We start from the raw sequence: 15,448 nt of genomic DNA on the forward strand, positions 1-15,448 counted from the left end.
TGTTTAAGCCCCATTAGGTGCAAACGTCTAGGAGTTAAGTAAGTCCTATGAATAAAATTAAGATGAATCTGTTGATGATCCGGGTTGCGTGACAGCCGAACGTTTGCCCAGACTTCATCCCAATCAAAATCTACTTTTCAACTCCAAGACATCTAAAGTGTTCTACCATTGGTATATTTACTGGGAGGGAGGTAGCCTTCGCAGTCACATTAAGTGGAAGGAAGGCTGATTTTGGCCAGTTTATCTTAAATCCTGATAGATTGCCAAAATCATCTATTACCTTGAGAAGATGAGGCAGTGAGGTGGTAGGGTTTTGCATGAACAATATTACATCGTCCGCATATAAACTAATATGATGCTGTGTGCCCTTAATTGATATCGGCTCTATGGACTGAGATTGTCTTATATACTGTGCCAAAGGCTCTAGGGATAGAGCAAATAGTCCGGGACTAAGAGGACAACCCTGTCTGGATGAACGCGAGGTGGGGAGGTGAATTTACCTGTTATAATCATGGCTGACTGATCTGTGTATAGTACTTTGATCATATTAATGAATCCATCTCCTAACTAGGGGTGGGAATCACCAGTTTCATCATGATACGATACGATATCGATTCTTTGGACAACGATACGATATTTGCCGATATCACAAAGTCTCTCACGATACAATACGATTAGATTAGATTCAGGTGCCTGCAATCGATATGAGATGATATCATATGCCCATTCAACACAATCAGTAACATTTAGATCAACTAAAAAAAGGTAACGAAAATATCATTTGACATTTGTATTTTTGAGCTCTTCCAGACATTTAAAGGAAAATCAATCTATTGTTTTTAATACAAATAGACCTCCTGTTCAACCTAAAACCCCTCCCTACCTCCCTCTCCCCAACCGTTCCTACAACAATTTGTTGATGTTGCATGATCATGTATAGGCCTACATTTATTATGTATTATATTGTTTATGTTTAAATAACATTTAAACATCAAACTCCTCTGACCTCATCTGGTCTTTCCAAAGACGCGCGCACACACACACACACACAGAAAGGGAGAATGCTATGCTGTAACGTCTACACACACGGAGCTACTGCTGTTGTTCTTGGGCGGATATGAGACTCGCCACAGGATTTTCAAAATAAGAGTATCGATATGAATCGATCTTATTACATTGCATCGATCCGATTCGATTGTTGATAATTACATCGATGTATCGATCTGGATCGATGTATCGTCCCACCCCTACTCCTAACCCCATCCTTCCAAGTACTGCCATTAAATAAGACCATTCCAACCTATCAAAGGCCTTCATCGCATCCAAGGATAATACAGCTATAGGAGGCTCGGCATCCTTGCTGGCGTCTATCACATGCAGTAACCGTCTAATATTATCCGTGATCAGGCGGCCTCTTATGAAGCCTGTCTGATCAGGATGAACTAAAGATGTCATGCTTTTGAAGTCTGATGGCTAGTACATTTGCGTACAGCTTGAGATCGGTTCCGAGGAGGCTTAAGGGTCTATAACTACCGCATTCGGTGGGGTCTTTGTCTTTTTTAAGGAGGACATGGTGTTGAGCTGTAGCTAGCAAGCTATGCTATCAATATTAGCTAAATAATTAGCGTCACATAGCTGGCCTTTTTCTGAAAACCCAAGCACATATTGTTCCATAGCATACGCCTTCAGTTGATCATGACAAATCCTCTCTTACCTTGACGATTAAAAAGCCGCCATAATTTAGTAAATAAAGCTGTAGTCAGCCAGCTAGCATTGATGCTATTCAAAATGCTATCCACATTAGCTAAATAGCTAACCAACAAAATACAGACAACGTTTGCTAGTCGAAATGACTGGACACACAGGGACAAGTTAAACATCAATCAATTAATTTATTCCAACAGGTAGTTTGAGCCACGGTCTCCCTCTCTCTCCACTCCCGAAGTACGTTGTGCCGTGTGTCTCTGGAAAAGTAGGTCAGCTCACTTCACTTCTTCTGTTTTTATTGGCGGTAGGTAGGCGCAGGTAGGTGCAAACTGTGCATGCTCCATTCTTCTCTGCTTTGTGTTTTTTTGCGGCAGCGTTTCAGCGGTTCAGTGTTCTCATTAGGACGCACTAGTTTTTTTTAAAGGGGAACTATCTTATAAATGGCCTTTTTGAGTGTTTAGCATTGTTTCCTAGCTATGTGAACTTATATTAATATGATCTATGTCTCAAAATTCTCATATTGGCGCATTCTTCCAATTCTCCTCTCACAATATTCACCCTCACTGAACTGAGTCGTTTGAAAATGTGCCTATATGTGATGTCATATAGTCACTGCTGCATGTTAATGTTCAGGCGCCGCCGCCGCTCCGCAGTGGTTTAGGAGCCGCCCTGCAGCCCAGGCTCAAAACAGGTCGAAATCTTGAGGTAGAAAAAATGCTGTTTTTGAGGACTTGATTAGAAATACAAAACAATGAATAAAAAAAATATATATATTACAGAGGTGTTCCATAGACTCACAGGAATTGTGTAAAAGTGCCCAAATAGTGAAAGAAATAGTAAAATAGTTCCCCTTTAAACGTTTGTGTTTATGGAAAACTTTTTTTAAATGAAAACGAAACAGACCAAAATCGTTTTAGTGTGGACATGGCCTAACATTGGGATGGGAGAAAAACGGAAAAAGGAGGGGGGAAAAAGATAATACAAAAACGAAAAGAAAATGGGGGACCCTGATGTAAACAAGACGAAAGTCTTTCTCTGGTCTGCATCCCCTTAACAATTGTGTGTATTAAGCTGTACTGTACCCATTCTGCAATCTGTTAATTAAAATGTTCAATCAATCAATCAAACAGTCATACATTATCAGGAAATTAATCAATCATGCAAAAAAGAGAGAGTTAAGTGACTCACACTCACCAGTCTTATTTCACAATACAACGTTTCCGAATGGACGTTTGGATTAAATCCACAAAGAATGGATTGCACGGTGCTAATTGCATCCTTACTTACAATTCATTATGCGCGGTGATTGATTGAATGAAAAATGTATTAACCCTTTAATCGCCAATGACGTGTTACGACGTCATTCTCCGCCATGCGTAATATGCCAATGACGTCGTACAGCGTCTTTGAGATCAATATTTCAAAATTTCTGTCATGGCAATCATATTTCACCCACGGAGACTTGACGGGTGCTGTAGATCTCCTCTCAACTCTCCAACGGTTCAAGACCGCCACCTGGTGGCGGATCTGCGAGTTGCCAAAACCGGAAGTGAGCGGCCGGAAGTGGTGCTCACCCATATTTCGTCCGGCCACTCGCTGTCGCTCGCGGGACTCCATCTTGACACACTGGATAATCGATCGGTTTCCATAACTCAATAAACAACGTTATTTGGACGTATATATTATTATACAACCCGGAAATGGTTCATCTAGATCAACATCCCATAATAGCGAACTTTTTGCTCCACTCTCATCACCCAACGGTAAGAGGAGACTGGGGTGAGTTTCAGCATTTTTCTTTACCATTTTCGATACAAACTGCTCTGATCTATATATCACCCATACTACATAAATGATTTAACGTTGGCCACGGAATTATAAACGACCCCCCCCCCCCTCCGGTCAACATCAGATGATGAGTCATGACGTTTAGGACCTTGTACAATTGAAATTTTTTATCTGACGTCAATCGCTAGCAAACTGCATTTGATGATGTAATATATGCATAAATGGCTATATCTCACGTTCTAGGAATTACTGCAGAAAACGATAAAAACATATTTATACTCTAGTCTAGACAGTATTTTTATATGAATGTGTGAATGAAAAAGTAAAACGTTCCTACACCCTGAACAATAGCTAATCGATGTTGAATGGGCCATAGTAATGTCAATTTAGCAATACAATTAAAAAAGTTATAGCCCTGCAAAGTAGGTGAACATCTCCATAGACAAATAGAGCTGGCAGTGATCAAACATTGATGGATATAAGCGTGGCAGAGAAAGGTTAACAATACAACGTTTCCGAATGGACGTTTGGATTAAATCCACAAAGAATGGATTGCACGGTGCTAATTGCATCCTTACTTACAATTCATTATGCGCGGTGATTGATTGAATGAAAAATGTATTAACAGATTGCAGAATGGGTACAATACAGTACGGCTCAATACACACAATTGTTAAAGGAAAACTCCAACATTTTGGGAAAGTAGCTTATTTGCCATCTACCCTGGAGTTAGACAAGATTTTGGGTTCCCAAAATGTTGGTGTTAAGATACATACCTTTTTTCTTCTCTGTGCATGCAGTAGGAGTAGGAAGACGTTGGGAACTAGGCTAATGGAGAAACCTACTTCCAGTGACTGATGCTAAGCTAGGCTAACGGTGCACGTCTTCCTACTCCTACTGCATGCAGAGAAGAAAAAAGGTATGTATCTTAACACTCCAACATTTTGGGAACCCTGGAGTTAGACAAGAAGATGCATACCTTTTTCTTCTCTGTGCATGCAGTAGGAGTAGGAAGACGTTGGGAACTAGGATAATGGAGGAACCTACTTCCAGTTAGGCTAACAGTGCGCGTCTTCCTACTCCTACTGCATGCACAGAGAAGAAAAAAGGTATGTATCTTCTTGTCTAACTCCAGGGTAGATGGCAAATAGGCTAATTTCCCAAAATGTTGGAGTTTTCCTTTAAGGGGATGCAGACCAGAGAAAGACTTTCGTGTTGTTTACATCAGGGTCCCCCATTTTCAATTCATAATGAATTGTACGTAAGTAAGGGTACAATTAGCACCGTGCAATCCATTCTTTGTGGATCTAGCCCCAAGTGTATGCAGTGATGCTGAACTTTCCCAGCGGAACACAAGTTACTGACCACTTTCACTGCCACACGACAGAAGGTTAACCCTTTACTATCACACAACCGACGGTCGGTTAACCGGCTGTTGTGTGGCAGTGAAAGGGTGAACCTTCTGTGAGTTGTCGCAGTGAAAGGGTTAACCGTTTTGGTAGTGCGGCAGTGAAAGGGTTAACGTTACACAGGTATGTTATGCACGTTAATTAAGTTAGACTAACACGTTTAGCTTGCTAACGTTAAGATAGCAGGAGCCGTCGGCCAACACAGACGTTTCAACAAATGTTTTCACAAAATGGATTATCATCCAAACGTTATTGAAGCCTCCTGTGACCAGTAAGTAGGTACTACTACTCTTAATAACCGCAGCAATATGCGCTACATTATATGCGTAAATGTGCCTAAAGTCAAGACTCGACAGTACAGAACCAGAGCAAATTTCTTGCATGATTAAAAACGATGGTTCGAACGTCCGTTCGAAAAACCCTGGCGAAGTTCGAATCCCCAAAACAGGAGTCGTGACAGCTCCATCATGTACACCGTTACTGTATATGATAATGACAGCGGTTGCATTTAGCATGTAATATATACAATGTTTTTCACAGTAACCCTGCAATTGACCATGCTGTCACGCACTTCCATGTATGTGCATCCATTCAGAGTTCAGAGTATCGGGGAAGATACTCCAGTCCTTCTACTCAGGAGCTGTAGAGAGCATCTTGACCGGAAACATCACTGCCTGGTATGGAAACAGCACGGCACAGGACAAGAAGGCCCTACAGAGAGTGGTGCGCTCAGCCGAGCGTACCACGGGTATTGCACTACCTCCCCTGCAGGTTCTATACAACAAGAGGTGCAAATCCAGAGCCTGCAGGATAATGAAAGACCCTCACCACCCCAATAACAGCCTGTTCCAGCTGCTGAGGTCAGGCAGACGCCTGCGAACCCCAGCTACTAGGACAGAGGGGCTTAGGCTCAGCTTCTTCCCCCAGGCCATCAGAGCCCTGAACAATGAACATTGAGTGCCACAGAACACTGAACTATCCACACACAAGCACACATGAACACACACACGACACGCACGCTGTGCACGCTCACACACTAGCAGCCACTTAACACTTTAACATGAGCGGGCACACACTCATGCCGCACACACGCACACTTATGGCCAAAAGGAAAGGCCACTTTAAATTAGAATAACAGGAACAGTGTATTGCACTACCAAAGCTACCTAGCATGTCCTATATGCTCTGTAAATAACTATATGCTCTGTAAATAACTATGTACAGATACCGAGATGTCACACCATGTTACCTGTTTATTGCACAATGTTGTTTTTTATTGGATTCTATTATATGTTGTACCACTGTATTGCACATCGTTGTGGGCAAGACCACCCGCATTTCATTGTATACTTGCATGCCGTGACAATTAAAACTCTTGACTTGACTTGATCCATGTGACATGTTTAGTAGCGGTGCGCACTGGAGAATAGGGCTCCCTGAAAGCCACTGTGAATTTTTAAAATTTTTTTTAAGATGTATTTTTTTGCGTTTATCGCTTTTTACTACTGGGCAGTCCAGTAGAGAGAGAGAGAGGAAGAACGGGAGACAGAGTGGGGGGAAGACATTCGGCAAATGACGCCGGGTCCGGGAATCGAACGCGGGTCGGCCGTGCCGCGACGCAGCGCGTTACATGGTTCGCCACTTGGGCGCCCCCACTGTGAAATTTTAACCCTGGCAAGGACCCAACAGGACCAGACAGATCGAGTTGTATTTTTACCAATATACAGGATATAATGTCATTATCCCTTGTACACTCGTAGGAACCTAGATCTGATGACAAGCTGAATTTCTCAACCCACTCAGGGTTTGTGAGTGGGATTCAGGTTCAAAATATTAAATTGACAATTACTAATAGCAATTACTGAAGTATGATCAATCAGGGCTTTAGTTGGGTTTTCACCAACTTGGTTGACTTGGTGGTTTGCATTGAAATTTCAGACCATAAGTGAAGCTATAGTGCGAGTGAAAATCTATTTGAGATACAACTGACAGCTGGTGGTGTGTGTGTGTGTTTAAATTTCGGCTTCCCGCAAATCATGAAAACAAGATTATCAAAATAAAATGATAATTGTGCCGCATGCCATGTTGTATCGCATTTAGTCTTGTGTTGAAAATGCAGGGCACCCTTCCTTCCAAAACAGTGTATTCCTCCACCCCCCCCCCTCCCCCAGCTCGTGTTGAGAGGGAGGAGGGAGCCACAGCACGTTTCTCCAGTTATTTTGAAACGACTTTGGCAACTTGTAGAAGATGACAGAAAGGCAGCCTTCGGTCAAGAAGGTCAAACTAATTCAGTTGTCATCATATGATGTTTGTGATTATAGTTGTGATTGTAATTTTTGCCATAATCTAGCAGCCCTAATGTGTGTGTGTGTGTGTGTGTGTGTGTGTGTGTGTGTGTGTGTACCTGAACTTGATGTTGAGCAGCGGGGCCTCGCAGAAGTCCGTTATACACTCGATGTTGAGGACCTGTTGTACCTGTGCTCCTCCCTCCACCAGGGGCTCCACTGTCTTGGTCTGCACATTGAGCTGTGGCCACCGGCCGTCAAGGAAACTCACACCAACACTAGGGGTCAAAAGGGGGGGGGGGGGGGGGGTCTGATTTGGGATGGGGCTTGGTCTTGTTTAGGTCTGATTTGGGATGGGGCTTGGTCTTGTAAATACAATAAACATTAGTGATCGACACATTTTTAATTTAACCATTATTTCTCTACTAGTATAATCAAGCTAAAAAGTAGTTTTTGGATACTTTTTTTTTTATTTATTTTTTATATTTGTATTCATTATTCATCCAGGGACCTTGGTGTTACCATAGGGCAGTGTTTCTCAAAGTGGGGGGCGCAGAGGCATGACAGGGGGGGCCTTGAGATTTATAAAAAAAAAAAAAAAAAAAAAAAAAAAAATGTATAACTTTTTTTTTGGATTACAGAAAATGATCACTAAAGTGCTATCTGTTGCAGCTGCACAGTTCTCCATGAAAATATCATTTCTCAAAATCTGAAAATCATTATTTAATAAAACACAGAAAAGGATCACCAAGTTACTCTGGATAAAAAAAACCTTTACAGACAACATTGAGACAAAGCTTCCTGACACATCTCCATCCAAACTCTTGGAAGAACTCTTTGAAATCTCATCTGATACCACCTGGAGAGCTAGTTTCAGAGTGTGGTGCTGAGTACCAAGTATCTCATCTCATGGCCCACCAAGTATCTCATGATGCAGCAGTTAAGGTGTTGATACCATTCAGCACCACATACAGTATCTGTGTGAAGCTGGATTTTCATCCATGACAGCTCTGAAAACAAAATATAGGGCCAATTTGAAAGGTCACGATATAAATTTCAATAAATTTAAACATGGCCCATTTCATGACTATTTTGTTGGGGCGAGGGGGGGCCCAAAATATTTTGGTCCGCCAAAGGGGGGCCTGACAGAAAAAGTTTGAGAAGCACTGCCATAGGGAATGAGTCTGAGATCGCCAAAGTGCAATACCGGCCGCATCCAGTTAGATGGCGGTATCGAGCACCCTTTGAAACCTTATATCTTGGCCTGTGCAACGGTCAAATGTCACCGGTGCAGTTTTCTGGGTCGGGCCAGTCGAGCGGTTCTCCCTGTTCCATTGAAGCTCGTCAAATATCCCCGATCCATATGTTGTGGTGGGTTATGCCATGGACCAAATGGACATCGGATGTAACAGATGGCGATCAAACAATTGGAATATTCTTTTTGGAATACTCCCGATCACAGGTAAGGACTATCTGACGTACATTTTTGCTTGATCGTGCAATGCTTTTATACTGATCGGGCTGATAAGCGTTTTTAGTGTTCAATACGAATGCCGTTACTGGTAATCAAATAATGAGAAACGACGCCCCCCCCTTTCATGCATTCATGATGAAACATAATACCTACTATATAGATTTGATTTGGGAATAGTAGCGTGTCCAGGCAAGAAACGCCAACGCTTATAATAGAATTGACGTATAAGGCTATTACTCAGCCTTTCGGGAATTACCCCAGACCACTCTGAAATTATACTTATATTCACCACGGGATAACGCACGAATGTATGCATGGACAAATGATCTCTTTTTTGCATCTTGACCGGAAGAAAGTCACTGTCAAAGGACCATAGTATTGTATCCATGGCTATAATATAGAATATAGATTTAGCTCTACAAACAAGGTGACGCACTCCTATCTTTTAAAGTGTTGGCATTGCTACAGGGGGTCCCGTCTAATAGCTGGCACTGAATGTGTTAAACAGTGTCACTAAACCATGTTTCTCCAAGGTCAGAGTAAGGCCATTGTTCTGCTTATTTACATTGGATCCTTGAAAACAGATGAACGACAATTGTCACAGACATACAGAACATATGTGACCGTGCCCAGCGGTATCGCCCGCAAGTCGCGGAAGTGAAATGACGGAGAACCCCTTTTTCCCCCTCATATTATCACAGTTTGAATGTTTAAGAAGATTTTTACTATACAAACAAACAGTTATAGTATCTCTAATAGTAACAATTCTTTGTTTAAAAAAGGCTGTTTCCGTGTGACTTGGCCATTGCATGGGGGCGGAATTAAATTTGCATGCGAATCAAGACGAGTGCTTTCGTTGGTGAGTTGAAGTTGGGAGAGCGACGCCCAATACACATGGCCTCTGTTGATAAACTTTACATCGAATTTAATGAACAAGGTATTGGACTTTGTTAATCGTGTCAATGACTGCCTCGGATGGTATATCGGGTCCGTCTGTATGCGTTTTTATGGGCAAGTTGTTGACTAGTTGTTTATTTAAAATGTTTGTATGTGGTACAACCCTGTTGGACTGTGAAACGTAGCGTTCAAATAACGTTACTGTCACCGCATTTAAACTGCATCATAACCTCCTACAATTCTGCAAATATTTAATAAGCTTGGCGCATTGGAACGGAAACCGGGCGAATTAGACGTGAGAAGAAGAAATCGTAGTCTAAAACAAAGGAGACCCAGGGCTTTCGATTTGCGATTAGATAAAACTACACTACCGACAGCGGAAGTCCGACCATATCACATTTTTCTGAAGTTTTTCGTGTTTATATCTCACGGGTCGAACAAACCTAAACGTTATTGCCATAATCCGGACCCATCACACTCACCATCAACGACTCCACCATCACCCCCTCCCCCCTAGTCCGCAACCTTGGTGTCCTCCTTGACCCCACCCTCTCATTTGACCCCCACGTCCGCTTCATCGTGAAAACATCCTACTTTCACCTCCGCAACATCGCAAAAATCCGTCACTGCCTCTCCCCCCCCGCTGCTGAATCCCTCATTCACGCCTTCATCTCCTCCCGCCTGGACTACTGCAACTCCCTCCTCACTGGTATCACCTCCCGCTCCCTCCATAAACTGCAAATGGTCCAAAATTCAGCCGCCCGCCTCCTCACTAACACCCGGTCCCGCGAACACACCACTCCTGTCCTCCACTCCCTCCACTGGCTCCCGATCAAACACCGCATTAACTTTAAAACACTACTCCTCACCTTCAAAGCCCTCCACAGCCTGGCCCCCCCCTACCTGACTGATCTCCTTCTCCCCTACCGCCCCACCCGTTCCCTCCGGTCCTCCTCCACTGCCTCCCTCACTGTCCCGACATCCAAGCTTAAAAACTTCGGAGATCGGGCCTTCTCTCGCACTGCACCCCGACTCTGGAACTCCCTCCCCCAGTCCATCAGAGACTCCCCTACACTCTCCACCTTCAAAGCCCGCCTCAAAACCCACCTGTTCTCCCTTGCCTTCAACCCCCCCCACCCCTAAACCCCCCCCTCCCCTCCAACCTGATTGATATGTCTCCAGTCTTTTTTTTGTGTGCCATCAGGCTGTCTCCCCCGTTCCCCCCATGGTCTCATGTTCCTTTTGTTTTTGTTTCTTTGTTGTTTTGTTTGTTTCTTTGCTTTCGTTTCTTTGTTTGTACCCCTGCTCCCGACTACCGTCAGCGACTTCGGGTTATTGAGAAGCGCTATATAAATTAAATTAATTATTATTATTATTATTATTATAAAATACAACATATAGTTTCTTTACCTTTCTGTGAACATATAAAGTAGAAAAAAGTTGTTTTAACATCCTCAGAAACCAGTCTTGAACACACACACACACACAATATACATAACTGATTATAGTTAGTGCTCTCACCACTATGTAACTGTGATTATAGAGTGCTCTCACCATCATGTAACTATGATTATAGTTAGTGCTCTCATATGGTAACTCAGAACATTGTACATATGTCTATACCGAACACTGTGACCTCATTTTTTTCTTCTAAATTACATGCTATACTATGTTATTTGATACTATCTTGTCTAGCACAGTCTCTGGAGCGTAACAGTAAGAAGCATTTTGTATGAAAGTATTCTGTACTTCTGTATGACAACTATTAAAGAAACTTGAAACTTGAAACTATGTAACTGTGATTATAGAGTGCTCTCACCACCATGTAACTATGATTATAGTTAGTGCTCTCACCACTATGTAACTGTGCTCTCACCACTATCTAACTATGATTATAGTTAGTGCTCTCATCACTATGTAACGATAGGTTATGTATATAACCTAGTTATACGAGTACTGGCTGAGCGTCCTGCTCTTCGCCATCGAGATATACCTCATCTCCAGTACCTACTGTACTTCATTAACGAATAAACAAATGCACCCAGCATCTGACCAGGCCCCGCCCTAGTGACATACTATAAAGCACTAGGCGTGGTCACCACTCGCCCTTCCTCGGAAAACAGTTTCCATCAGAAAAGTTTCCCAAGGGACCTCAGGGCACGCTAAGAGCAGGACGCTCAGCAAAGTCGTTGAAGCGAAACGTGGGGCCGCATGCGCTTCAATGAAGGCTCGCGGCCCGCAGCCAAAGGAAAACTATCAGAGCCCCTTTTCCGCTGGTGACGGGGGAGGGGAGTGATCGGGGAGCGGGCTGCTCGCGGCAGGACGGCGACGGCTTGTATATTCCAAGCCGAGCACATCCAACATGGCCGATCCCTCGGCCGCCAAGGCTGTCGGCCTTGTGGACACCTGTTGACTCGACGCCCAGGGTACCACTGGCGGGGGAAACATGGCCGCCTGTCGAGGGCCTCGCCACAGTCGCTGACGAGGCCGTGCTCCAACCTCTGGCTGCATAGCGTGAGGCGGTGTGGGACCTAGGTCAACAACCGCCCGCGTCTCCGCAGAACGACCAAAGAGTCCTTCAGCGGAAAGAGGAGCCGTGAGGAGAAGAAACCTTTCTTCCTCCCCAAGAGGAGACTGCTCCAACCAGAAATGCCTATTAACAAGCGTTGATAGCATCCTAATCCTCCCCGCAGTTATAGCTTGCGACTGAGTCAAGATCTCTATATATCTCTATAACACCAAAAACATGCAAAATGTTTTCAGCGTCGGCTGGTCCTGTAGCCCCACTACCCGACGCTAATGTGGACAGAAAAACAGTCAGCTGAGCCACAACACTGGCCGCCGCTAAATTCCATCCTGTAGCAGTATAACTCTCATCAGTCCATACTGCCACCTGCCGGGCCGACCTGCTCTCAAGCGTCGGCTTCCGGGTGAGACACCGTTCAACCCCCGCCAGGCACAGGATCGATGCTACCTGGCTCTCTAGCCACGGCACACCCGCCCTGCGCCCTGTTGTCAACCCATTCACCCGTAAAAAGGGTAAATAAGACTCAGCAAAACCCCCCACATTAGCTACCGACTGACCATCAATGAACCGGTTAAGAGGAGGGAAAAGCAGTGACATCCCACGGCGGGGAACATTAAAACAGTGACCAAGCACTATAGCATTAGTGTTAGCAGCGCGCTCCAAGATCGCCTGGAAAACATCCAACTCAGAGGGACGTTCACCCAGACATCCCACCGCTGGCGCCGACACACAACTCGGTTGTGTAACAAAACAACCAGCAGCATTACTAACACCAGCGTTAATGCCCGATGACAGAGCCTACCTGTGTACGAGTCGGCTCGATAGCCAAACCTCGCACGCTGTCCCTCGATCTGCTGCCACAAGACGAGGAAACACCAGGATAGACCCGACGTGTCGTTGGAACATGCCGCGAAGATTCCAGGGGTTGGCAAATCTCCGGTAAACACTCAACATTGCGCAATTTCTCTAAACTTTATTACACTAGTTCACAGGGTGCAAGCATCCGCCATGATGGAAACGAAATAGAGGAAGGGCGAGTGGTGACCACGCCTAGTGCTTTATAGTACGTCACTAGGGCGGGGCCTGGTCAGATGCTGGGTGCATTTGTTTATTCGTTAATGAAGTACAGTAGGTACTGGAGATGAGGTATATCTCGATGGCGAAGAGCAGGACGCGATTCGCCAGTACGACTATATAACTATGATTATAGTTAGTGCTCTCACCAGTATCTCACTATTATAGTTGGTGCTCTCACCACTATCTAACTATGATTATAGTTAGTGCTCTCATCACTATGTAACTATGATTATAGTTAGTGCTCTCACCAGTATCTTACTATGATTATAGTTAGTGCTCTCACCACTATGTAACTGATAATAGTTAGTGCTCTCATCACTATGTAACTATGATTATAGTTAGTGCTCTCTAGGGCTGACCCCTATTAATCGATTAGTCGACTAATTGGTCGAAATTGGCCGTAGTCGACTGGCCAACCTCTTAGTCGAATATATAAAAATAAAAAATAAATAATAAAAAATATATTTTTTTTTATCATTTTTTTCAAAAGAAAAGAGGCATAGAAGCGTGGCTAACGCTAATGGCACGCATACCAGAGGCTAACTGCCTACGAAAACAGGCACAGAGGCACTGAAAGAGGATTTCACCCATCTAATGAACACACTATACTAGACAAATATCAAGATGTATCCATCAGTGGACCAATTGCATGCTTTTGCAGAGGACAAGAAGCCTTCAGTCGACTCCTTCAGACATTAAGCACCCCCACAGCCCAAATGGAATGATACAAAAAAAATATATATATATATATATTTAAATAATTAAAAATATTATACGTTTATTTTTTTATTTTTTTTTAAGTCGACCAATAGTCGACTAACGGCAAATTTTGTCCAATCCTAGTCGACCATCCAAATCCTTAGTCGGGGACAGCCCTAGTGCTCTCATCACTATGTAACTATGATTATAGTTAGTGCTCTCACCACTATGTAACTGTGATTGGTTAGTGCTCTCACCACTATCCAACTATGATTATAGTTAGTGCTCTCATTACTATGTAACTATGATTATAGTTAGTGCTCTCACCAGTATCTCACTATGATTATAGTTAGTGCTCTCACCACTATCTAACTATGATTATAGTTAGTGCTCTCATCACTATGTAACTATGATTATACTTACATATAATAAGGCCCTCGACCTGGTGCGGCAAAGGGAACAGCTCCCGCCTACCTCCGGTCAATGGTCTCTAACTACACACCCTCAAGACCCCTACGCTCTGCATCTTCTGGCCGTCTCAGACCCACTCCTATCTGAGCTCCGGGAGGGTCATCAAGGATAACCTGCCTTTTCTCAGTCCTTGCCCCACAATGGTGGAATGAACTACCCATCCCAGTTAGGACAGCCGAAACCCGTCCAATCTTTCGCCGTCGACTAAAGACGCACTTCTTCAACCACTATCTGAAATAATAATAAAAAAATAAAGTCTAACCCTAACTAACCTAACTGTCATGCACTTGTCCTAATAAACAAACCTACACTGTAGCACTCAACAGTTTGATGAACATTGTTACTCAGCTGATAGAGTTGTGCCCTTCCTGATGACTTGTCATACAGAACTTGTAAGTCACTTTGGATAAAAGCGTCAGCTAAATGACTAAATGTAAATGATTATAGTTAGTGCTCTCACCAGTATCTCTGTTGAAAATCTGTTGAAGTCCGACATATTTAAATCTCTCAGGTCATAATGTCCTGCACGCATTCAGGCCCGAATGGAAAGGCAAATTCTCACGATTTTTAGAAAGCAGGCAAATGCAACCAACCAGAAGGCGAGATTGTTCCGAGTTTACAGCGCTTTCACCCGCCTCTGCTGTGCTCCCCACCAATGGGAAGTGGCTATTTGCTTTTTCAGTTTCTGAAAGTCGGCCATTGCTTTAGCTCTACACGAGAGTAAACTTGACTCAACAACACTGACCTGCGGTAACTTTTTCGAGACAGTAAGTTCATTTTACTTATTCTAGTCTAAATTTACTATTGCTATTGATAAATCTAGGTAATGTGAATGCCACAAAACGAATACCGTTGTTAATCAGAACGTTATTTACGCGACAACCAGTGTGTGTGTGTGTGCTTGCGCCGCTCGCTTTCAGTGTATGATACATGTACATATTGAAGGATTTGGGGTGCTTTTTCAATGTATGTGATGTATAGATTGGGGGGAGATGATCACAGCTAAAACGGTGAGATCGAAATGTGCATGGAAGACGGTGATAGAAGAAGCGGTTCAGAGGCAGTAGCCAGCAGAATGTTTAGCAGCCAGCCGAATGTTTTGCATTCCTTGCAA

The 15,448-nt window shown here is 43.5% G+C and overlaps 1 protein-coding gene across 3 annotated transcripts in view; it reads right to left on the minus strand.

Annotated features, from left to right (window-relative positions):
- The window catches only part of ap2a1 (adaptor related protein complex 2 subunit alpha 1), a 208,665-nt gene that overhangs the window by 26,491 nt on the left and 166,726 nt on the right, over positions 1-15,448 (minus strand). For all 3 annotated transcript variants that reach the window (XM_084329593.1, XM_084329592.1, XM_084329591.1), the window contains one exon: positions 7,309-7,430. In XM_084329593.1, coding sequence (XP_084185719.1) covers positions 7,309-7,430 — 122 coding nt within the window. The remainder of the gene's footprint in view (positions 1-7,308; positions 7,431-15,448) is intronic.

The sequence above is a fragment of the Notolepis coatsorum genome (genome assembly GCF_963971535.1).
Source record: "Notolepis coatsorum genome assembly, chromosome: 14".
In the NCBI taxonomy this organism is placed as follows: Eukaryota; Metazoa; Chordata; class Actinopteri; order Aulopiformes; family Paralepididae; genus Notolepis; species Notolepis coatsorum.